Source organism: Oncorhynchus tshawytscha, linkage group LG14 (genome assembly GCF_018296145.1).
Source record: "Oncorhynchus tshawytscha isolate Ot180627B linkage group LG14, Otsh_v2.0, whole genome shotgun sequence".
In the NCBI taxonomy this organism is placed as follows: domain Eukaryota; kingdom Metazoa; phylum Chordata; class Actinopteri; order Salmoniformes; family Salmonidae; genus Oncorhynchus; species Oncorhynchus tshawytscha.
Genome location: NC_056442.1, coordinates 39,224,019 through 39,249,343, shown reverse-complemented (window position 1 = coordinate 39,249,343; position 25,325 = coordinate 39,224,019). Strand labels below are relative to the sequence as shown.

Here is a 25,325-nt window from a genome sequence, read left to right as displayed (position 1 = left end):
GATATTTTTAGATTCACTTAAAATAAGGTCTGTGTTTCGTGTAGGCTTACACCACCTTGCCAATTGTATAACTGTGTAGATATCCATAGGACAAGGTAACTCTGATCAATATTGGCTAAATATAAGCGGAGATTTAAAAAAATGATATACTTGTGTATTGATTTTAAGAAAGACATTGATGTTTATGGTTAAGCACACATTGGAACAACGACATCCGTTGATTGTTTTTTATAAGATAAGTTTAATGCTAGCTAGCAACTTACCTTGGCTTACTGCATTTGTGTAACAGGCAGGCTCCTCGTGAGGCAGGTGGTTAGAGCGTTGGACTAGTTAACTGTAAGGTTGCAAGATTGGATCCCCCTAGCTGACAAGGTAAAAATCTGTTGTTCTGCCTCGTTCCTAGGCCGTCATTGAAACTAAGAATGTGTTCTTAACTGACTTGCCTAGTTAAATAAAGATTAAATAAAGGTGTAAAAAAAAATCTGCAAAATCGATGCCCAAAAATACAGATTTCCGATTGTTATGAAAACTTGAAATCGTCCCTAATTAATCAGCCATTCCGATTAATCGGTCGACCTCTAATCTCTATGGCTCTTTCCCACACTGTCTGGTGCATAGTCACTGGAGACAGCCAATTCCACTTTTTTCACAATGAGCACAAAGCCAGAGAAACACTGCAATTATTACCATCAGTCAGTGCTCCAGAGTCCCCTGAAGTGACTGTGTAATCTACGTATTGTCTTGGTGTTTCATTTCAATCCCAGTTTCTCATTTTATCATCCTGGTGGAGAAAGATGTCATTTATTGTGCCGTTTAAGGCATATGGTTAATTTAATTTGCTGGTGCCACTCCTGTCCGATTGAGCCTGATGTTAGAGGTGCTAATATGCAGTTCTTCCTTCACCTTCCCCCTCAGGGTAACATCATGCGCAGTACCGAGATGAGAGGGCGAAGGAGCATGTGAAGATGTCCCTAAAGACTGCTAAAAGTAAGCTCCCCGCTGCTTCCTTACAGGAGTTGTTGTCAATACACCCCTGCACATACAATACTTTAATCAGACATTTAACTCCTGTCTTCATTTGTGGTTGTTGTTCTTGAAATGAAAAACATGGGATAGTTTTGTTTTCTACTGTTTTCTTTACTTTTCTTTTTATAGAAGGTTTACAGTATTTGTACAAATCTAGCCTAGTACAGTTTCATTCTTTCAGTTCACTCAAGCTTTTGGTAGATGTAGTGTTACACAATGACATCCTTATGTTAGCTCTCACATACCAGCTCATTTCAGTTTGCCTAGCTGCTGTGTTGAAAATGAAAAGCCAGTCCAAGGTTTCTCTGACTCCGTTAATGGCAGTACCAGAAAGCAGATTCAGCTCGATGGAGACCATGTTTAGTTTGGCACTACATGTTTGCCTTTACCGTATAAGTAGCCATTTGTATTCCTGGAACAAATGTGTGGGGAGTATGTCTATGAGCTGGAGGACTGCCCTCCCTCCCTCCTAAGCCCCTGTACATGTAGACCACTGTCTGGGCTGGGGGAGTGTTTATCTACCAGACGAGAGAATGTTTGTGGTCATTGACATGTTGCTAGTGTGGAGGTAGAGGAGACTTTTGTTCGGCAGAGTTGTTTGATGTGGGAACTGAAAGTTCTAGGGGCTGCTTTGTTTTTTATTTATTTACTGCTCAAGTAATAGCACTCCTCCGTTCCACTCCAGTGGATGTGAAGATCTGCCTGCAGTCGTGCCTGCCTGCTTGCCTGCAGATTGGATCTCATGCAATCTCATGCCATAATTAGCAGCAATTTGAAATATCATAGACTAGGATTTGACCACAGGCTATACAAGAAAAGCATTATGTTAGTTTCTAATCTATTACATGTGGTTGTTCTCTCCCTCTCCAGGATGGTGCTTTAGACTGTTCGCTGTTGTACTGTTCTTAGTCTCCTACTACTGCTCCCACGTCTTCCTTCAGAGGTAAGGCTTCTCCTGCTCGGCCCTCAGGCCTCAGCCCTGGTCTACTGCCTGGAAGCTCCCTCTCTGGAGCAGCAGGCAGAGCAATCACGTAGATGCTCATCTATGCTTTACTGAAGGAAAAGGAAACCTTGAAATAAGGCCCGCTGCTGAATCACAACATGTTGACAGCCCACTCCATTCACCTAGCCAACATCTTGTCTACCCACAGCTTTAAGTGGGTAAACGGCAGTCAATTTAGGCCTTCAATAGATACCCACCCTTTACATTTTTTAAACTAAAGTCACTGGGCACGGTGAGTGTTTAAACAGTCAGCAGTTTTTGTCCCAACTGTGGTGATTTGTGTGCTTTTCTTTCAGTTATGGAGGCACCAGCAAGTCTCTTTTGACTCCTAGCAAGTCACTGTGTGGCGGCTGGCTAAAGCAGAAGAAGTGGGAGAGCCTCAATTTTAAGTGAGTAATGGAGTGTCTGTCTTTAAAACGAGGAGGGTGGGGGTGATGGGTTTAAGTCTTAACTAATTTCTGCCAATGCTTTTACTGGAATGCAAGGTGCCAGCTTCTTTTGACATTTGGGGGCTGTTTTCACCCGGTCACCAGTAAATGTAATCATTTTTTGTAAGTAGGAACAATTGTATTATGAAAGGAAATAATTTTCTACAAATTGACTCAGTAAAGTACATTTTCTGGAACAATTGTTTAAGTTGAAACTGCTGATGGATCGTCAATGAAAACAGACCCCTAAGGTCAAGTCTGTTTTTTTAAAGGAGCTTTCGATTCACACAATTAAACGTTTTTTTTTCAGGAGGACAATGGACAAATGTATTTCTCTAGCTTGCTGAGTACCTTTGTCCAGGACACTTGAATGGTCCTCTATTTATTTTTACTCTGTGCTATTATCAGTATGTACTGGAGCTGTTCTATTTCTGTGCACTGCTCAAGCGTTCAACAGTGATATGCTCCATCCGGCAACCTTGGGGTCAGCCATTTCTTTCTCTGACCACTAGACCATAGAGTTCAGTTGGCCTCCTCTCAGCTCCCCTCAGACATGACCTGCAAAATATAGAGATTAGCAATGCTCCATTTTCTCAAGATCAATACTGTTTACCAACTGATTTTGATTCATGTGTTGAGAAGGTCAGGTCATTTTTCACATGCAAAACAGATGCTTAATTACAGTATCAGACACTGGGAGGCCTCTGTCGTGTCTTTACTATCATTAACTGAAGACTAAGAAGTCACTACAGAGTGATAATTATAACAATTGAAATGCTAATCCTTTGCACATGAACGCTCACTCATTCGGGAACAATTGCAATCAATATATATATTTACGCTCAGTGTGTCGTCTTGATCGCTGGTGAAAAGTTTGTTTCTTTTGTAGAATTGTCTGTCTCTCTCCCTCTCTCTCTCGGTTTGGTTAGGGGGGATAGTTCAGAGTGACATTTGTTATAGAATGGATGTGTCGGCGGTTGTCGTTCTTTGCGTTCAATGATACCGAATTCCTAGCTGCAGACTAGTAATTAATATCAAAGACTTGTTCTTATTCTGTCGGTATCGATAGTCTAAGAGTTTAACCACGTGGTATGGTTAAAAGATTCAGCAATGGTCTACAACCTTTGTCTCCCCTAACCTTTGTCTCCCCACCCGAGTGGGGGTTTTATTCGGAAGGGCCGAAAAAGGGCTGTCCCAGGAGGCCTGACCCTAACTGGGCTCAGGGGCGGACCTCTGATTTAGTTCAAATCAAAAGGGAATTGTATTTTTCTTCATTAAACAGTCCAAAATCATATTACACAATTATACAAACAGTATCATATTCACTCATTCATCTTATACAACAATTAGATGTAAATCTCATATCTGAGGCTATTATATTAACAGTGTTATGGTAATGTGGCCACACCGTCTCCCATGAGCTTCCCCAAATTGTGACAAACGGACCAGTTCGTAGCTGGATTCTTCACTGATCTTTTATACTTTCTCCGGAACATGAAATTTGTTTGTACCTCAGGTTCTGTGAGGTGGAAGGATTTCCTTTGTCCTCTATGAAAATTGACTCTCTCTATACTGTGTGTCCTTGAGGAGATCCTCAGGAATTTACGACATCTCTCTGACCACAGCAACATAGTTGAAGGAGGAAAGGGGGAGGCAGGGAGAGGGGGATGGGGCTTGCTATACCCAAAGAGGCCAACGTCATGACACCTCCTAGGCAATAACAATGTCACTCTTAATTGGAAGCCCCCAAGTTGTCCCTTAGTCTTTCACTGACAACTACAACTGGCACACCATGGTAATATATCTCAATGACTAACTGTTACTTACTCGTAAACAGCGGATATCCAAAGCATAATCCTCCATGTTAAATTCCAACCAGAGAACAAACACCAGGAGACAGTAATAGAGTAATACATTTTACTAGTGTGCTTGTGATGTTTGTCTCACCCCTTTCCTTGGAGTCTCAGTACTGTACAGTACATTCAGTAAGTATTCAGACCCCATTACCTTTTCCACATTTTTGTTACTTTACAGCTTTATTCTAAAATGAATGTTTTTTTTCAATCTACAAACAATACCCCGCAATGACAAAGTGAAAAAGTTTTTTTTAGAAAAGTGTATAAAAAAATAAACAAACAGATATTCCATTTTTACAAAAGTATTCCGACCCTTTGCTATGAGACTTAGATAATGGCGCTGCAGGGGATGGCTGCTGTTTTACGGGCTCCTAACCAATTGTGCTATTTTGTGTGTTTTGTTTTTCCATAGTTTGTAACTTAGTTTAGACATAATGTTGCTGCTACCATATTTTATGACCGGAAAGAGCTTCTGGATATCAGAACAGCGATTAATTACCTCGAACTGGACTAATATTTTTTCTTTAATGAGTCTGACTCGAAGGATATACTGTTGCTCACAGACCAGCCCAAATCCCCATCATTCACATGAAGAAAAGATGGAGATACAGGGGGCGCAGATCCGGGTGCCTTGGGAGAATATTTCGACGAGTGGGTAACCCGCCTCTCCCATCTGTTCTATTGGCCAACGTGCAATGACTGGATAATAAACTGGATGAGCTCCGATCAACACTATCCTACCAACGGGACATTAAAAACTGTAATATCTTATGTTTCACAGAGTCGTGGCTGAACGGCGACATGGATAATATACAGTTGACTGGGTTTTCCGTGCATCGGCAGGACAGAACCGCTACGTCCAGTAAGACGAGGGGTGGTGTCTATTTGTCAATAACAGCTGGTGCGCGATGTCTAATATTAAGGAAGTCTCGAGGTATTGCTCACCCGAGGTAGAGTATCTCATGATAAGCTGTAGACCACACTATCTACCAAGAGCTTTCATCTATATTTTTCATGGTTGTCTATTTACCACCACAAACCGATGCTGGCACTAAGACCACACTCAATGAGCTGTATACGGCCATAAGCAAACAAGAAAATACTCATCCAGAAGCGGTGCTGCTAGTGGCCGGGGACTTTAATGCAGGTAAACTTAAATCTGTTTTTACCTCATTTCTACCATTTTGTAGACCACCTTTACTCCACAAGCAGACACGCCTACAAAGCTCTCCCTCACCCTCCATTTCGCAAATCTGACCATAATTCTATCCTCCTGATTCCTGCTTACAAGTTTAAAAAAAAATAAAGCAGGAAGTACCAGTGACTCACTCAATATGGAAGTGGTCAGAAGACGCAGATGCTACGCTACAGGACTGTTTTGCTTGCACAGACTGGAATATGTTCCGGGATTCATCCAATGGCATTGAGGAGTATACCACCTCAGTCACCGGCTTCATCAATAAGTGCATCCACGACGTCGTCCCCACAGTGACCGGACGTACATATCCCAACCAGAAGACATGGATTATAGGCAACATCCACAATGAGCTAAAGGCTAGAGCTGACGATTTCAAGGAGCGGGACACTAATCCGGACGCTTCTAAGATATCCCGCTATGCCCTCAGACAAAGCTTCAAACAGGCAAAGCGTCAATACAGGACTAAGAATGAATCCTACTACACCGGCTCTGACGCTCGTGGATGTTGCAGGGCTTACAAACTATTACACACTACAAAGGGGAACCCAGTCGCGAGCTGCCTAGTGAAGCGAGCCTACAAAACGGGCTAAATACCTTTTTATGCTCGCTTCGAGGAAAGCAACACTGAAGCATGCATGAGAGCATCAGCTGTTCTCGAATGACTGTGTGATCATGCTCTCTATAGCCGCAGTGAGTATGACCTTTAAACAGGTCAACATTCACAAGGCCGCTGGGCCAGATGGATTACCAGGCAGTGTACTCAGAGCATGCACGAACGAACTGTCAAGTATCTTCACTGACCTTTAAAAAAATATATATATATATATATATATATATATATATATTTAACCTTTATTTAAGCAGGTAGGCTAGTTGAAAACAAGTTCTCATTTACAACTGCGACCTGGCCAAGATAAAGCAAAGCACTGCGACACAAACAACAGAGTTACACATCGAATAAACAAAAATACAGTCAATAATACAATAGAAAATGTCTATATACAGTGTGTGCAAATGAGGTAGGATAAGGGAGGTAAAGGAAATAAATAGGCCATAATAATTACAATTTAGCAATTTATCACTGGAGTGATAGATGTGCAGTAGATGAGTGTGCAAGTAGAGATACTGGGGTGCAAAGGAGCAAAATAAATAACAGTATGGGGATGAGGTAGTTGGATGGGCTATGTACAGGTGCAGTGATCTGTGAGCTGCTCTGACAGCTGGTGCTTAAAGTTAGTGAGGGAGATATGAGTCTCCAGGTTCATTGATTTTTGCAGTTCATTCCAGTCATTGGCAGCAGAGAACTGGAAGGAAAGGCGGCCAAAGGAGGAATTGACTTTGGGGGTGACCAGTGAAATATACCTGCTGGAGCGCGTGCTACGGGTGGGTGCTGCTATGGTGACCAGTGAGCTTAGATAAGGCGGGGCTTTACCTAGCAAAGACTTAAAGATGACCTGGAGCCAGTGTGTTTGGCAACAAATATGAAGCGAGGGCCAGCCAACGAGAGCCAGCCAACGAGAGCATACAGGTCGCAGTGGTGGGTAGTATATGGGGCTTTGGTAACAAAACGGACTGCATCCAATTTGCAAGGTAGAGTGTTGGAGGCTATTTTGTAAATGACATCGCCGAAGTCAGGGATCGGTAGGATAGTCAGTTTTACAAGGGTATGTTTGGCAGCATGAGTGAAGGATGATTTGTTGCGCAATAGGAAGCTGATTCTAGATTTCATTTTGGATTGGAGATGCTTAATGTGAGTTTGGAAGGAGAGTTTAGAGTCTAACCAGACACCTAGGTATTTGTAGTTGTCCACATATTGTAAGTCAGAACCGTCCAGAGTAGTGATGCTGGATGGGTGTGCAGGTGTTTTTAACCTCTCCCTGACCGAGTCTGTAGTACCAACATGTTTCAAGCAGACCACCATAGTCCCTGTGCCCAAGAAAGCAACGGTAACCTGCCTAAATGACTACCTCCCTGTAGCACTCACGTCTGTATTCATGAAGTGCTTTGAAAGGCTGGTCATGGCTCACATCGACATCATCATCCCGGAAACCCTAGACCCTCTCCAATTTGCATATATCCCCAACAGATCCACAGATGATGCAATCTCAATCGCCCTCCACACTGCCCTTTCCCACCTGGACAAAAGGAACACCTATGTGAGAATGCTGTTCATTGACTACAGCTCAGCGTTCAACACCATAGTGCACACAAAGCTCATCACTAAGTTACGGACCCTGGGACCAAACACCTCTCTCTGCAACTGGATCCTGGACTTCCTGTCGCGCCATCCCCAGGTGGTAAGGGTAGGCAATAACACATCTGCCACGCTGATCCTCAACACAGGTGCCTTCAGGGGTGCGTGCTTAGTCCCCTTCTGTACTCCCTGTTCACTCATGACTGTGCGGCCAAGCAAGATTCCAACACCATCATTAAGTTTGCTGACGACAACAACGGTGGTAGGTCTGATTACCGACAACCTCAACCTCAACGTCAGCAAGACAAAGGAGCTACAGGAAAATGAGGGCCGAACACGCCCCCATTCACATTGACGGGGCTGAAGTGGAGCAGGTCGAGAGTTTCAAGTTCCTTGGTGTCCACATCACCAACAAACTCTTATGGTCCAAACACACCAAGATTGTTCAGTTTGGCCTGGCGGCCAGCTCTAGGAAGAGTCTTGGTGGTTCCAAACTTCTTCCATTTAAGAATGATGGGAACCTTCACTGCTGCAGAAATGTTTTGGTACCCTTGCCCAGATCTACTGACAATTCCTTCGAAATCATGGTAATTTGTACATGTAGGTAGGGGTAAAGTGACTATGCAAATATAATAAACAGTGACTATCAGCACTGTAAAAACCCTGCCTGGTACAGTGCATTCGGAAAGTATTCAGACCCCTTTCCCTTTTCCACATTTTGTTACGTTACAGCCTTATTCTAAAATAGATTAAATACAAAATTTTCCTCATCAATCTACAAACAATACCCAATAATAACAAAGCAAAACCAGTTTTTTAAATATATATTTTAAATGTATTACAAATAGAAAACAGATACCTTATTTACATACAGTGGGGCAAAAAAGTATTTAGTCAGCCACCAATTGTGCAGGTTCTCCCACTTAAAAGATGAGAGGCCTGTAATTTTCATCATAGGTACACTTCAACTATGACAGACAAAATGAAGGGGAAAAAATCCAGAAAATCACATTGTAGGATTTTTTATGAATTTATTTGCAAATTATGGTGGAAAATAAGTATTTGGTCAATAACAAACGTTTATCTCAATACTTTGTTATATACCCTTTGTTGGCAATGACAGAGGTCAAACGTTTTCTGTAAGTCTTTACAAGGTTTTCACACACTGTTGCTGGTATTTTGGCCCATTCCTCCATGCAGATCTCCTCTAGAGCATTGATGTTTTGGGGCTGTTGCTGGGCAACACGGACTTTCAACTCCCTCCAAAGATTTTCTATGGGGTTGAGATCTGGAGACTGGCTAGGCCACTCCAGGACCTTGAAATGCTTCTTTACGAAGCCACTACTTCGTTGCCCGGGCGGTGTGTTTGGGATCATTGTCATGCTGAAAGACCCAGCCACATTTCATCTTCAATGCCCTTGCTGATGGAAAGAGGTTTTCACTCAAAATCTCATGATACATGGCCCCATTCATTCTTTCCTTTACACGGATCAGTCGTCCTGGTCCCTTTGCAGAAAAACAGCCCCAAAGCATGATGTTTCCACCCCCATGCTTCACAGTAAGTATGGTGTTCTTTGGATGCAACTCAGTATTCTTTGTCCTCCAAACACAGCGAGTTGAGTTTTTACCAAAAAGTTATATTTTGGTTTCATCTGACCATATGACATTCTCCCAATCTTCTTCTGGATCATCCAAATGCTATCTAGCAAACTTCAGACGGGCCTGGACATGTACTGGCTTAAGCAGAGGGACACATCTGGCACTGCAGGATTTGAGTCCCTGGCGGCGTAGTGTGTTACTGATGGTAGGTTTTGTTACTTTGGTCCCAGCTCTCTGCAGGTCATTCACTAGGTCCCCCCGTGTGGTTCTGGGATTTTTGCTCACCGTTGTTGTGATCATTTTGACCCCACGGGGTGAGATCTTGCGTGGAGCCCCAGATCGAGGGAGATTATCAGTGGTCTTGTATGTCTTCCATTTCATAATAATTGCTCCCACAGTTGATTTCTTCAAACCAAGCGGCTTACCTATTGCAGATTCAGTCTTCCCAGCCTGGTGCAGGTCTACAATTTTGTTTCTGGTGTCCTTTGACAGCTCTTTGGTCTTGGCCATAGTGGAGTTTGGAGTGCGACTGTTTAAGGTTGTGGACAGGTGTCTTTTATACTGATAAGTTCAAATAGGTGCCATTAATACAGGTAACGAGTGGAGGACAGAGGAGCCTCTTAAAGAAGAAGTTACAGGTCTGTGAGAGCCAGAAATCTTGCTTGTTTGTAGGTGACCAAATGCTTATTTTCCACCATAATTTGCAAATAAATTCATAAATCCTACAATGTGATTTTCTGGATTTTCTTTCTTATTTTGTCTGTCATAGTTGAAGTGTACCTATGATGAAAATTACAGGCCTCTCATCTTTTTAAGTGGGAGAACTTGCACAATTGGTGGCTGACTAAATACTTTTTTGCCCCACTGTAAGTATTCAGACCCTTTGCTATGAGACTCAAAATTGAGTTCAGGTGCATCCTGTTCCAATGATCATCCTTGAGATGTATCTACAACTTGATTGGAGTTCACCTGTGTTAAATTCAATTGATTGGACATGATCTGAATAATTACGTAAATGTCATATTTCAGTTTTTATTTTTGATAAAAAGGATTTAAAAAAATATTTAATCTCTTTTAGAATAAGACTCTAAAGTAAAATGGAAATAGTGAAGGGATCTGAATGCTTTCCGAATGCAATGTACATCATTGTTTGTTTTCTTCTTCTTCTTGGCAGTAAAAATGCCAACAGTTGATTTTATAGAGGGGCATGCTTGCTGAATGACATCATGTTAACATATTACTTGTTGAGTTGGGAACATTTTTATTGAAATCGGCTTTGCTTATAATACGTACAATTTGTCTGCCTGATAGACATGGGGGTTGATTAGACTGAACTATGAGAAGGAATTATGGCTAAATTAATTTCCATTTTAATGACTGAAACTAAAACTGCCAGGTCAGCAGTGTGTACTTTATATCCCCATACCATTGGCAGTATGGAATATTTAGTAGGAACTGTACACTATATCCTTGCATATTTCCAGGTTGTAATGTGAATTATTTTCTCCACTGTTCCTAATACAGCATTAGCAGACAAACAGAGCTCTTCTTCAAACTGGATGATTTCTTCTGGCGACAACATCAGTCCACATTAGCGTTGCCCTACGGTATTAAAGGAAGTGGTATGTTCTCTCATTTCATTGTGTCATTTCTTTGTTTTCCTCTCTTTCCCACAAAGCACAAAGACTTTAATGGAACATGTTTATGAAAATATATTTAATTCTAATTACACTTTTATTTAAAAAAGGTATTGATACCACCCAGGTTCTCACTATCGCTCCCTATCTTTGATAAACACCGATATTAAATGTTTTTTTCCAAAATGTTGTCTTACTTACCCAAATTGATCCACATGGACCAAATCGGGTTTGTTAAAAAGTGTTTATCCTTGGATAACCTCCATTGACTATTACATATCTTCGATGCTTCATCAGAAACAACAGCTCCTTGGGCTGCATTACCTCTTGATGCAGAAATAGCTTTTGATAGTCTAGAATGGTCATATCTCTGCTCTGTCTTGGAACATATAGGAATTGTCTCCAATTACATGAATATTATTAAAATACTACATGTCAATCCCTCAGCCATAGTAATAATAGGCAATATCTCATTTGTTCCATTCAGAATCACTAGAAGTAGCAGACGAGGCGATCCAATTTTGACATTGCAAATCTTATTATCCGTGGAACGTCTGGCCCAGGCAATTCGTCAATCGTAGGAATTAACACAAATTTCTCGCAAATCTACAGTTCACTTAATCTCATTAGATGCAGACAATACTTTACTATATGTAGACAATGTATCTCAATCGCTCCCAAACGCATTGAAGATAAATTCAGCTTCATCTCAAGTTATAAAACTAGTCTAACCAAATCAGCGCTGCTGCCTCTCAAGACCCGATGGAGGACTCTATCTCTATTTATGGAATCCAGGTCGTTTACCATTTGAAATATTTGGGAGAAGGTATATTTCCTTCTTTATATAAAACCATTGCCAGAAACTTCAACAGAACGCTCAAATCAATTAAATCTGACCTCAATAGATGGAATTATATCCCAATTGCTTTAACCGTAAAAATGAATATATTGCCACGGCTAAATTTCTGTAGTTGAATTATTCTTTGTATCCCGCTATTAGGATACAATTCATTGTGCGGTTGTAAAATGTATATTGCAAGGAAAGACGTATGAGGACTATTTGTACCAAACTTTAAATTGTATTTCCAGGCGCTAGCGTTTCACCCCATCCTAAATTGGTTTAGACATGATTCTTCTGCCCCACCGGCTGAGTATAGAGAAATATGGTGTCTCCTATGGCCCTGGAAGAGGTGGTCTTCATTGATTTATCCCTTAAGACAATGTAAACTATGCTTTGGTCTTATTATTGCTCACACTTTCTATTTGGTGCAAAATTGAAAAACAATGTAATTATGAATCAAAATGAGTGTTTTGCAATTATTAGTAATGTAAATTCTGCATTTCTTCAGTTTGATCTGTGAGTAAGAATGAATAAACTCAAACTCAACTAAAAAACAAATGTATGCACTGTCAATCGAAAACGTAGCACCCAAGTCTTTGCAATCACAAAAAATCTCTCCTTACACCATCCATCAGCACTTTGATGTGCGAGTCCAGGTATTTATATGCTGACCTCATGCCTCAACAAACTTCTGATTGGTCCGAGTCAATACTCCTGGTAACCATTGATTGACAGATGTGTGAAGCAAATGTGTGTGACCACAGAACAGTTTTTTGAGGTCAAGGGATGGTGTGAGAGAAACATCTGCATGAGCTTCGCCATCTACATAAAGAGATGAGCTCAGCCATCCGCATAAAGAGATGAGCTCAGCCATCCGCATAAAGAGATGAGCTCAGCCATCCGCATAAAGAGATGAGCTCAGCCATCCGCATAAAGAGATGAGCTCAGCCATCCGCATAAAGAGATGAGCTCAGCCATCCGCATAAAGAGATGAGCTCAGCCATCCGCATAAAGAGATGAGCTCAGCCATCCGCATAAAGAGATGAGCTCAGCCATTCGCATAAAGAGATGAGCTCAGCCATCCGCATAAAGAGACGAGCTCAGCCATCCGCATAAAAAGAAGAGCTCAGCCATCCGCATAAAGAGAAGAGCTCAGCCATCCGCATAAAGAGATGAGCTCAGCCATCCGCATAAAGAGATGAGCTCAGCCATCCGCATAAAGAGATGAGCTCAGCCATCCGCATAAAGAGATGAGCTCAGCCATTCGCATAAAGAGATGAGCTCAGCCATCCGCATAAAGAGATGAGCTCAGCCATTCGCATAAAGAGATGAGCTCAGCCATCCGCATAAAGAGACGAGCTCAGCCATCCGCATAAAGAGAAGAGCTCAGCCATCCGCATAAAGAGACGAGCTCAGCCAGCCGCATAAAGAGACAAGCTCAGCCATTCGCATAAAAAGACTAGCTCAGCCATCCACATAAAGAGATGCGCGTGTAATTATTCAACTGGCAATATTTTCAAGCTGGGATCAATTTTACAGCATGACGTCACAATGAAGAACGATTGGGAACTATGTCACGCTTGGAAGATTTTTACATGACCCTCTGCAGTTAAATGTTTCTGGGGAAAAGTTACAAAATACATTTTGAAGTGCAGAAATGTAACTTTTCAATGCTTTCCATTTATTTTGTTACTTAACAATGATAGCCCCTTGAATCTCTCAATCAGAGAAGATTTCTGCTGGCAGGAAGCAATGCTGCAAAAAAAAATGTTTTGTCTCTATGATGGCAACCACCTCACTCTCTCCCATTTAACCAATGGATACAGTTACTATTGGAAGTTATTGCATTAGGATTATCGACAGCGAGAATGAATGGTGCTAGTGAAGGAACAATTGAGGCCTGGAAAAATATACTTGACTCTGTAATGAACAATCTCCGTTAGGCAGGGTGGGAAGTGTAGTTTCTAGGTGGGGAGGGAGGATGCGGGTGGGTGGATAGGGCCTTAGGGGGGGGGGAATGGGTCAGGGTTATATTTGTATGCATTTTATTGTTTTTGTACATGTAACGCTCCTCTGAAAAAGAAAAATGACATCTAAATACATATACAGTACATTTCATTCTCAGCCAAGCTCTACACGCTGTCAGTTCACCAAGAGTTGACTTGAGTCCCTTCCTGTTTTGTTTGGTCTAGTTACTTTTTGAATGAGCAGCCGTTTGCATATACTGCTGTAAAAGTCACCACTTTTCCCCTGCTATAAAGTAAGACGTACTCTTTGGGGTTTTAGGCTGGGTATCTGTTTAGCACTTTGTGACAGCTGATAACATAATGACTCAAATCATAAGATTTTATTGAGAAGCATTATGGAGTCAATGTCCACTTGCCAGAAAACGTGTGTGACATTTATTGAGTTTATGACGAGTTAGCTGGAAACAGTATTGAGTCATTGGCCCTCTCAATATGAACTTCTCTATGTGAAAACAAACTGTCCTCAGCATCTGGGCTCCTGAGTGGCACAGCGGTCTAAGACACTGCATCTCAGTGCAAGAGGTGTCACTACAGTCCCTGGTTCAAATCCAGGCTGTATCACATCCGGCCGTGATTTGGAGTCCAATAGGGCGGTGCATAATTGGCCCAGGTTTGGCTGGGGTAGGCTGTCATTGTAAATAAGAATGTGTTCTTAAACATTTTAAATAAATGTTTTTATCAGTCTGAGTGATCACACCTTTATTAATCCCTCTCTCCTTTCCAGAGTTACTGCTGCTGAGAGTGTTAGCCATTATTGCCAATTACAAAATGCCGGCCAGCATTGATCGGTAAGTGTGATGAGTGTTTCTTAGCCATATTAGCAAGGTTTTTAACCTCTGGTGTGCCGTTTTAACCACTTTATTTCTTACAATAATTGTTAAGATCACAAAGAACCACCGATGGGTGATATGCATCTGAGAGCAATTTACACAAGGGTCTTTTTTTCCCATAACTCTCCACAATGTATTGTAGTGTAAATGCTGTGCTAACATAATGACTCAAATCATCCCTGTGGTGTGTGTATAATGGGTGGACAAGGAAGCTGCCTTACTTAATTTCAAGAAAGAATGCCAATTGTCAAACCAAGCAGTGTGACCAGTCACTATTACAATGGCAGTGTTGGAAAATGTCCAGTGGTTCTACTGTAGTGTGCAGTTACAGTCACCCCTCTGAAAGTGGTCTTGAACTCTAAAATGATAATACAGGCAACACTAAAGCAAATGGATTGTAATAATAGGAAGCAGTGAATTATACTGAACTTAATTTATTTTGATGTATTTCCTCAGTCTAGACTGCAGAACATGTGCAGTCATAGGAAATGGGTTTGCCATTAAAAACAGCTCCTTGGGGGGCGTCATCAACGAGTATGATGTGGTGATCCGGTAAGTATTAAGCCTAATGGTTCCATCCTGTTTTCTACCACAAAAATCTTCATTAAGTCCATCCTCCCTCCTCTTCTGTTGAACTATTCCCAGGACTCCTCATTTCTGTTTTATCCAATGATGTTCCTGGACAATTAATGGTGTTCCTAATCAATATCAGTACATAGAGTGCATTATATTGCAGACAGTACAGTCAAGAGCCATATCATTTGCAGACCTGCCAACATGCACGCATTTTACGTACCAGCTACACAATTCTCTGTCCATGTACGCAGGTACGAGATCCGAGTTAAAAGTAAGCAGAAATGAATAGGGCCTGATTATTATTATTTTTACATTTTATTTAAAAAATGAATCCACAGAGTATATCTAACATCCCAATTATCGAGCTGCAACACACAAACATGTACAGAGTTTGTGTCAACAGACATGGAGATGAATACATCATTATTGGACGTAGCTACCCTGTGTCTGCACCACCTGTTTGTTGTGATGCTGAGTTTGCCGACTGTCAGCTGTACGTGAACACATGGACAAATCCCTTTTCGACTCCGTGTGTTGTGGAAAGGTCAACACTAATTGTTTCAAGCTAACGTTAGCGAACATAGGATGAACATTCAGTGGGCTCTAAAGTGCCAGCAGTTCACTCGCATTTGCTAGTGAAAGAAATTAAATGCAAATACGAAAAATAACTGGTCGCATTTGTGCGAGTGTGATATACATTTAATTCTGCGTCCCAACAGTTCTATTTTCCACGTAACATTACGAGGATCACGCAATCTGATAGACTGTAACTGTAATTATGATCCACGTCACAAAGTATTACAAAAGTATAATCAAAAGAAATATAAACATCTTGGCATTACATGGAGTCGTGAGTTTAGAAGACTACACGAGGAATAATGAATGAGTGTCTGGTATTAGCTATAGAGGCATTGCTTCTAAAATGCCTTTGCACTAGATTTGCGAGTTGAATCTCCAATTTTTCGCGCCCGTCTAGTACTCTAAAAAGATGGACAGGGTTGGCAGGCCTGCATTTGATATCGAAATATGGCTCAGGGTACAGTCTATAGCCACAATAGCATTTAACCAGTCCCACAATGGCCTTTTCCATAGCAATTCCCGCAATCCAGATTTTCTATGATGCGTTGTCCTCTAAAGAGGGGTATTCTAATTTGTTTTGCCCATGGAAGCATAATGCTGTACTATAATGGCCAGCTCAGATTGGTGACCTTGCTTTAATGCCTTTCTCTATGCAATCAGTCAACTGTTGGGTTAACTCAGGCGCTTAAAAGGGGGATTTGGTCGACCATGCAGAAAAACACCCCAGCGCCCTCTTCAAATCAGATTTATAGCCTTGGAAGGAACACATACATTTTTAGTTTTTTTTTTATAAGCCTCTTACCAACAGCCCAGGCAATTTTGCCTGGTCATATCCAGGCACAATGCACTCTGGTCTGTTCTGCTTTGTTCTGTTCTGCTCAGCTCTTACTTCTCCGATTCTCTGAATCTAATCTCATAGGCTGAGGAAATAGAGTTCATTGACATTTGGTGCTCTGTCCTCCTACCAAGCCTGATGTTTCCGACGCTTGCATTAGGCTGGAAAAATCTTACAATGGCAGACACAATTAGAGCAATCTTGCATTAAAGTGTACAATCCTAAAAACTATAAACTAGACAGGGGTTTTCACCTGTTTTGATACATGGTGGTGAAATAGTGGAGTGCATTCTGTTACATAAGAGGCAGGGTAGAACAGCTTTCAACTTATCATGCGAACACTCAGAATATGAAGGTTACTTGAACTGTAGTCAATTTCACCAGCGATGGCATTCCTGGCACGCAAGGATACTGGAACTGTGACTGGTGGCAAGCGTAGAATGAACTCCTCCATGTTATTTTTGTCCAGTGTAGCACTGTTACTTGTTTGCTTTTTTATTCAAATGCAATAAACACAATCCAACAAACTTACATAGGTGCAGGGTACAAGTAACATCATGGGAAAATAAGATAAATAGGAAGTCTCACTAAGAAAACCCTTTGTGGTTGGAGTGTTGCTATTTACACTTCAGGAATGGTGTGCTGGTGTTTTTACTCTGTTTTATTTTTATAGAATGAATGGCTAAGGTTTATCTTTCTCTGTGTTCCATGTGCAGGCTGAATGATGCCCCTGTCAGAGGTTATGAGGATGACGTGGGGAACAAGACCACTATGCGTCTCTTCTACCCTGAGTCGGCCTCCTACAACCCCAGCATGCACAACGACCCCGACACCCTTATGGTCCTAGTGCCTTTCAAACAGCAGGACCTCCGCTGGCTCAAAGAGATCCTGTACGACGAGAAGAGGGTACTGGATGTGTGCGCACACACACCTCCATTTTAGCTGCTTCCCTGGTACTTGCAATCCATCCACGCAGTGACAAAATGTACATTATCAATGGCAGCCTTGCCAAACATACTTGAAAATCCAACTGTAGTCTCAGCAGCCCAAACACCTCCACTCTCTGGTTTAGCTCAGGCTGCTATGGTCGCTATTAGCATGATTAGGGACAGGGTCATTACTCCTTCATTTAGGAGTAGGTCGCCCTGAGAAACTGAGAAGAATGAGACTTAAACAGGGCCTCAATTGTGTAGACACGGGCTCTGTGTGTGTGCACTCACTAATCAACACACCTTTTCCTCCGTGTGTGTGTGTGTGTGTGTGTGTGTGTGTGTGTGTGTCAGGTGAGGAAAGGTTTCTGGAAGCCCCCTCCACAGATCTGGCTGGGCAGGACCAGTCGCATCCGGGTGCTGGACCCTCACTTTCTTCATGGGACGGCCAGCAGTCTGCTACAAATCCCACTTCAACCAAAGAGCAAACAGGTAAGGGATCAGCTCTGTTTACTCCTAGCCACGTTGGGAACCAGGTAATGGGCAGAAAATAAATCCATGTGAAGTGGCCAGTGTTCTGTGCTGTCTGTTGTGCTGTCTGTATACATTTCTACCAGCTGCAGTTTGGAAAGGAGGTCAGTCCCAAACGCTCTACTGATTACCCAGAAATGGATGAGCAAGAAGAAAACGATACTGCAGGGAATTCCACAAAATAACAGTAGAACATATGGAGAATGGAACAACACAACTAATGGAATGAAGAAAAATGATTGCGGAATAGAATATTGTGATGGATGACATTTGAATAGTAAGCCATTGAGCTGTTTTCTGTTCACAAATTGGGAGTACAATTCTCTGTTTGGCTGAGGAATTCTGGGTTTTGAAATACATGATACATTGATTTGAGCTATAACTAATGTGGAATTGTGTTTTCATTGGCCAAGAGGTCCATCTGCCAAGAGGGCTTGTTCAGTGCATGGTGGAGATGTCTTTGAGATGGAACAAAGCCAGGTTAAGTTTGGTTTAATTTGTTCCCCCAGTGAGCCCCTGTGGCAGAGACTGAGGCTGTGCACTCGGACTGCTGAAATGCAAACACAACTGGCTGGTGTCTGTGCCGAGGGAACAGTGGGAAAGAAGGGGTCCTGCAGGCGATCAGCGGGGCAGCCCGAGCATAGCACTCCTCCATCTGCGTGGCCCTACAGGCAAGATGAGCTCAACCTTGGCTGGCTGTCTCCTGGCTGGCTGGGTGTCTGGCTGGAGGGCGTAGGCTGTTTACTTTGAGCGAGAACAGGAACAGCAACCATGCCGAGCACTCGATCCTGGCCCCTTTGCCCTCATTCCCCTCTCCCCTGTCACTTTCCTGGGTCACGGGCCCGACCGCAGCCCCACATCCCCAATGCCAAACTCTCACCCCCTCCCTGTGGCTGCCGTGTTGGCAGTCATCCACATGCCCTGTGAGAAGGCAGCAGCAGCAGGCAGTCCCCCTGGTTACAATACAGAGGCTGACTGAGCTGAGGAGAGCTAGAGGGCTAAATAATGCCCCTGTCGGTCAGACAGCCCCCACCGCCACCCCCTTCCAAAACAAAGGTCCGACTCCCACCAATCTGGTCTGCTTGGCGAACAGCAGTGACAATATTCACCTCACCAAGGCTCCATGGGCCAATGTCCAAACTATGCGAGGCACTACCGAAGTTGGAGCGCTCGGTGACCGACCACATGAGACTAATGCACACAGAATGTCAGATTTAGCAGAGCCAGGCTCAGGAAGAAAAGGCACTTATGCTAAGTGCATTAGGAACCAGGTTTGGAGGAATGTCCTGTACAGTGTGATGAAGAGAGGAGAAGCATAGGTTTGAGAACTTGGTTTCTCCAGTTTCTCTCTCCTTAGGGCACGAGTAATGGCTGTCCAGGTCAGACAGCATGCTTGTAAAGCCCTGCAGGATTCACTGACTGACTCACTCACTGACTCACTCACTCACTCACTCACTCACTCACTCACTCACTCACATTTACCTTGGAAAGGCTCCTGCACTCAGTATTGGCCATTTTGAAGGTTTTATGTATTGTTGTTTTATTTGTATTTTATTTGGCTGATTTATACTGCAGACCCACAGCACCTCAGTAGGGTTTTATTGGAAGGAATTGAGAAAGCAGTAGGCAGGAATAATGTGCCTGAACAAGAAGCTTCCTTGGAAATGGTGGGTAGATGAGTAAACCAAGGTTAATGATTAGATGGAACAGATAAGGGAGAGTCGGGTAAGTTGAGCCAAAGGGACAAGTTAAGTCACCCCATCATTTCAGTCTGTGAAGGAAGAAACCACATGGAAAAAGTGGTAAACAACTTAGGTCCAAAAAACAGATTTTTAAATGGATTTATTGTGTTAGAGGTTTCACGATGCTTGTATCTAAACCAAAGTAGATACTTTTAAGATTGTTCTTAAAGGCATTATCTCTGGAATCAAATCAAATGCTATTTGTCAAATGCGCCGAATACAACATACATAGTGAAATAGTGAAATGCTTACTTATAGTGAAATGCTTACTTACAAGCCCTTAACAACAATGCAGTTTGAAGAAAAATGCCTAAAAAAAGTATACATAAAATAACAAATAATTTAGAGAGCAGCAGTAAAATAACAATAGCGAGGCTATATACAGGGGGTACCGGTACAGAGTCAATATGCGGGGGCACAGGATAGTTGAGGTAATTGAGGTAATATGTACATGTAGGTAGAGTTTATTAAAGTGACTATGTATAGATAATAACAGAGAGTAGCAACTGCGTAAAAGAGGGGGGGCAATGCAAATAGTAATTTGATTAGATGTTCAGAAGTCTTATAGCTTGGGGGTAGAAGCTGTTTAGAAGCCTCTTGAGCCTAGACTTGGCGCTCCGGTACGGCTTGCCTTGTGGTAGCAAAGAGAACAGTCTATGACTAGGGTGGCTAGAGTCTTTGGCAATTTTTAGGGCCTTCCTCTGACACCGCCTGGTATAGAGATCCTGGATGGCAGGAAGCTTGGCCCCAGTGATGTACTGGGCCGTACGCACTACCCATTGTAGTGCCTTGCGGTCAGAGGCCGAGCAGTTGCCATACCAAGCAGTGATGCAACCAGTCAGGATGCTCTCGATGGTGCAGCTGTAGAACCGTTTGAGAATCTGAGGACTCATGCCAAATCTTTTCTGTCTCCTAAGGGGGAATAGGTTTTGTCGTGCCCTCTTCATGACTGTCTTGGTGTGCTTGGACCATGTTAGTTTGCTGGTGATGTGGACGCCAAAGGAACAAAGCTCTCAACCTGCTCCCCTGCAGCCCTGTCGATGAGAAGGGGGCGTGCTCGGTCCTCCTTTTCCTGTATTCCACACTCATCTCCTTTGTCTGGTTCACGTTGAGGGAGAGGTTGTTGTCTTTGCACCACACGGTCAGGTCTCTGACCTCCTTCGCTTAGTGATTAGCTTTGAGGGCACTATGGTGTTGAACGCTGAGCTGTAGTCAATGAATAGCATTCTCACATAGGTGTTGCTTTGGTTGAGGTGTGAAAGGGCAGTGTGGAGTGCAATAAAGATAGTACCATCTGTGGCTCTGTTGGTGCAGTATGCAAATTGGAGTGGGTCTAGGGTTTCTGGGATAATGGTGTTGTGAGCCATGAGCAGCCTTTCAAAGCCCTTCATGGCTCCAGGTGTGCTACAGGTCGGTAGTCATGAGGTAACAACAGGGCCTGGCCTATGTGTTTTTCTTTTTAAATAGAAACTGTTTGTTAGGTCTTAAGCCTGTGTTAAAAGATGCTTATAATGATTAAAAGACAAAAAGCGTTTTGGAAATAAAGGTAGACATGGTTTTAGAAAGGAAGTGGTAATTATTTAATTCGGTACAGACATTTGTAGGTGGATTAACCCCATACCAGTTATAAATTGTGCCAAGAGATAACTTTTCTTTTCAAAACAAATCAAATCAAATTTTATTTGTCACATACACATGGTTAGCAGATGTTAATGCGAGTGTAGCGTAATGCTTGTGCTTCTAGTTCCGACAATGCAGTAATAACCAACGAGTAATCTAGCTAACAATTCCAAAACAACTACCTCATACACATAAGTGTAAAGGGATAAAGAATATGTACATAAAGATATATGAATGAGTGATGGTACAGAGCGCCATAGGCAAGATGCAGTAGATGGTATCGAGTACAGTATGTACATATGAGATGAGTATGTAAACAAAGTGGCATAGTTTAAAGTGGCTAGTGATACATGTATTACATAAAGATGCAGTAGATGATATAGAGTACAGTATATACGTATACATATGAGATAAATAATGTAGGGTATGTAAACATTATATTAAGTAGCATTGTTTAAAGTGGCTAGTGATATATTTTACATCAATCCCATCAATTCCCATTATTAAAGTGGCTGGAGTTGAGTCAGTGTCATTGACAGTGTGTTGGCAGCAGCCACTCAATGTTAGTGGTGGCTGTTTAACAGTCTGATGGCCTTGAGATAGAAGCTGTTTTTCAGTCTCTCGGTCCCAGCTTTGATGCACCTGTACTGACCTCGCCTTCTGGATGATAGCGGGGCGAACAGGCAGTGGCTCGGGTGGTTGTTGTCCTTGATGATGTTTATGGCCTTCCTGTGACATCGGGTGGTGTAGGTGTCCTGGAGGGCAGGTAGTTTGCCCCCGGTGATGCGTTGTGCAGACCTCACTACCCTCTGGAGAGACTTATGGTTGTGGGCGGAGCAGTTGCCGTACCAGGCGGTGATACAGCCCGACAGGAAGCTCTCTATTGTGCATCTGTAGAAGTTTGTGAGTGCTTTTGGTGACAAGCCAAATTTCTTCAGCCTCCTGAGGTTGAAGAGGTGCTGCTGCGCCTTCTTCACGATGCTGTCTGTGTGGGTGGACCAATTCAGTTTGTCTGTGATGTGTACGCCGAGGAACTTAAAACTTACTACCCTCTCCACTACTGTTCCATCGATGTGGATAGGGGGGTGTTCCCTCTGCTGTTTCCTGAAGTCCACAATCATCTCCTTAGTTTTGTTGACGTTGAGTGTGAGCTTATTTTCCTGACACCACACTCCGAGGGCCCTCACCTCCTCCCTGTAGGCCGTCTCGTCGTTGTTGGTAATCAAGCCTACCACTGTTGTCGTCCGCAAACTTGATGATTGAGTTGGAGGCGTGCGTGGCCACGCAGTCGTGGGTGAACAGGGAGTACAGGAGAGGGCTCAGAACGCACCCTTGTGGGGCCCCAGTGTTGAGGATCAGCGGGGTGGAGATGTTGTTACCTACCCTCACCACCTGGGGGCGGCCCGTCAGGAAGTCCAGTACCCAGTTGCACAGGGCGGGGTCGAGACCCAGGGTCTCGTGCTTGATGATGAGCTTGGAGGGTACTATGGTGTTAAATGTTGAGCTGCAGTCGATGAACAGCATTCTCACATAGGTATTCCTCTTGTCCAGATGGGTTAGGGCAGTGTGCAGTGTGGTTGAGATTGCATCGTCTGTGGACCTATTTGGGCGGTAAGCAAATTGGAGTGGGTCTGTAATGTTTACATGAATTATGATTATTTCCAGGGATACACAACATTCTGAAATATATGTAGATATCTTTGTTAGAAAGTATACTATATTTCCCTTGATGGGAGTGATGCTGAATGTAAAAAAAGGCTCAATTTAACCTACTCTTTGGAAAAGGGGATTTTAATCCCCCTCACAGCTCTCATGTAGAAACAATTTCCCTCTGCTGCCTCTGTGAACATTGGTAATCATTATTTACACACAGCAGTTTTATTTAACCTTCATTTAACTAGGCAAGTCAGTTAAGAACAAATTCTTATTTACAATGACAGCCTACCAGAAGGCAAAGGCCTCCTGTGGGGACGGGGGCTGGGATTAAAAATACAAAATAAAATAAAAAATATAGGACAAAACACACATCACGACAAGAGAGACACCACAACACTACATAAAGAGATACCTAAGACAACAACATAGCAAGGCAGCAACACATGAAAACACAGTATGGTATAGCAACACTTGACAACAACATGGTTGCAACACAACATAGCAGAAGAACAACATGGTAGCAGCACGAACATGGTACAAACATTATTGGGCAAAGACAACAGCACAAAGGGCAAGAGGGTAGAGACAACAATACATCACGCGAAGCAGCCACAACTGTCAGCAAGAGTTTCCATGACTGAGTCTTTGCATGAAGAGATGGAGATAAAACATCCAGTTTGAGCGTTTTTTTGCAGCTCGTTCCAGTCGCTAGCTGCAGCGAACTGAAAAGAGGAGCTACCTAGGGATGTGTGTCCATGAACGGAATCAAACCAGGGACACCCCTCACATTGTACTGGAGACAAAAAGTCAAAAATCCTAGTACCATCTCGCTTTGTCTAAGTACACATTAAGAAAAGGGTACACTGCTCTGTAATTTACTTGTCCTGCCAACTAATGTACTAGAAATGCAGGACTATGGGAGTTTTTACTGGTCTCGGATGCCCCCTACTGTGTCAAACATAATACTACATGTATATTACTTAAGCAAAAAGGCACGAGGGGGTGTGGTATATGGCTAATATACCATGGCTAAGGACTGTTCTTAGGCATGACAGCATCGCGAAGTTGGCCATATACCACAAACTCCCAAGGTGCCTTATTGCTATTATAAACTAGTTACCTACTTAATTAGAGGAGTAAAATTAAATGTTTTATCATACATGTGGTATATGGTCTGATATACCACGGCTGTCAGCCAATCAGCATTCAGGGCTGGAACCACGCAGTTTATAATATACTGTAGGTCTCATTGGTTTTGGTTCTCACTCCTACAGAAACCGGTACACCCCACTACAGGGATCCTTGCCGTGTTCGTGGCACTCAACTACTGTGATGTGGTCCACATAGCTGGGTTTGGATATCCAGCATCCAAAAACCAGAAGCACCCTATACACTACTATGGATATGACACTATGAAATCCATGAAGGTGAGTGTGCATGGGATTTTACTCAACTCCTGTGACAGATCAACACTCAGTGTTATATGCCATGCTAGTAGATTTTTCAGTGCACTGTGATGTTATGTTTAGGCTCTGCTTTCGTTCTGTTCCAGGATTCCTACCATGACCTTACCCACGAAGCAGAAGCCTTAAAAAAACTAGAGGATTCGGGGGCTATCCTGTACTTACACCCTCACTCCTGACACACACACGCACGGGCACGGTCCAGAAACACCCCCTGTCCCTGACCTAGGAACTTCATCAAAATCTGCAAGGAATTTTCACTGCACTGCTAATACATATACATATTTCTTCAGATCTACACATGCCTAGATGGTAGAGGCTAGTGGGTGTTTTATGGACTAGGCTACTCACAGATGGCAGTTGTGGACTCTGCTGACAATATTGTCCATACAGTCCAAACATTAAAAATAACAAAATAATGTCTTTTTTTCCTGAGTTCTGATTTTAATTAACTTAAAAATATATATTGTCTTCGAAATGGTACCACTGGATATTTTATTGTATGTAATACATTTTTATTAAATCTAAATGAAAATATCACTCTGTTCAGTTTACTATTTCTTAGCGAAGACTGTGGCATGGTCAAACATTTCCCCAAATGTTTTCATTTATTGATGTTGTTTTTTTAGTTGGGAATAGTTTAGTCTGTTATGAGACATACACTGAGTGTATAACACATTATGGACACCTGCTCTTTCCATGACAGACTGACCAGGTGAATCCACGTTATGATCCCTTATTGATTTCACTTGTTA

At 42.6% G+C, this 25,325-nt stretch overlaps 1 protein-coding gene across 2 annotated transcripts in view; it reads left to right on the top strand.

Annotated features, from left to right (window-relative positions):
- The window catches only part of LOC112267189 (CMP-N-acetylneuraminate-beta-galactosamide-alpha-2,3-sialyltransferase 4), a 62,159-nt gene extending 37,052 nt beyond the window's left edge, over positions 1-25,107 (top strand). Inside the window, exons 3-12 of one of the 2 annotated variants that reach the window (XM_024445391.2) lie at positions 916-987; positions 1,897-1,969; positions 2,326-2,418; positions 10,829-10,926; positions 14,534-14,597; positions 15,096-15,191; positions 17,346-17,535; positions 17,913-18,050; positions 24,382-24,534; positions 24,660-25,107. In XM_024445391.2, the coding sequence (XP_024301159.1) occupies positions 966-987; positions 1,897-1,969; positions 2,326-2,418; positions 10,829-10,926; positions 14,534-14,597; positions 15,096-15,191; positions 17,346-17,535; positions 17,913-18,050; positions 24,382-24,534; positions 24,660-24,749 (1,017 nt within the window). In that variant the 5' untranslated portion in view covers positions 916-965 and the 3' untranslated portion in view covers positions 24,750-25,107. Of the gene's footprint in view, positions 1-915; positions 988-1,559; positions 1,970-2,325; positions 2,419-10,828; positions 10,927-14,533; positions 14,598-15,095; positions 15,192-17,345; positions 17,536-17,912; positions 18,051-24,381; positions 24,535-24,659 lie in introns of those variants that run through there. The other variant, XM_024445390.2, reaches the window with a different exon arrangement.
- Positions 25,108-25,325: the final 218 nt, after the last annotated feature.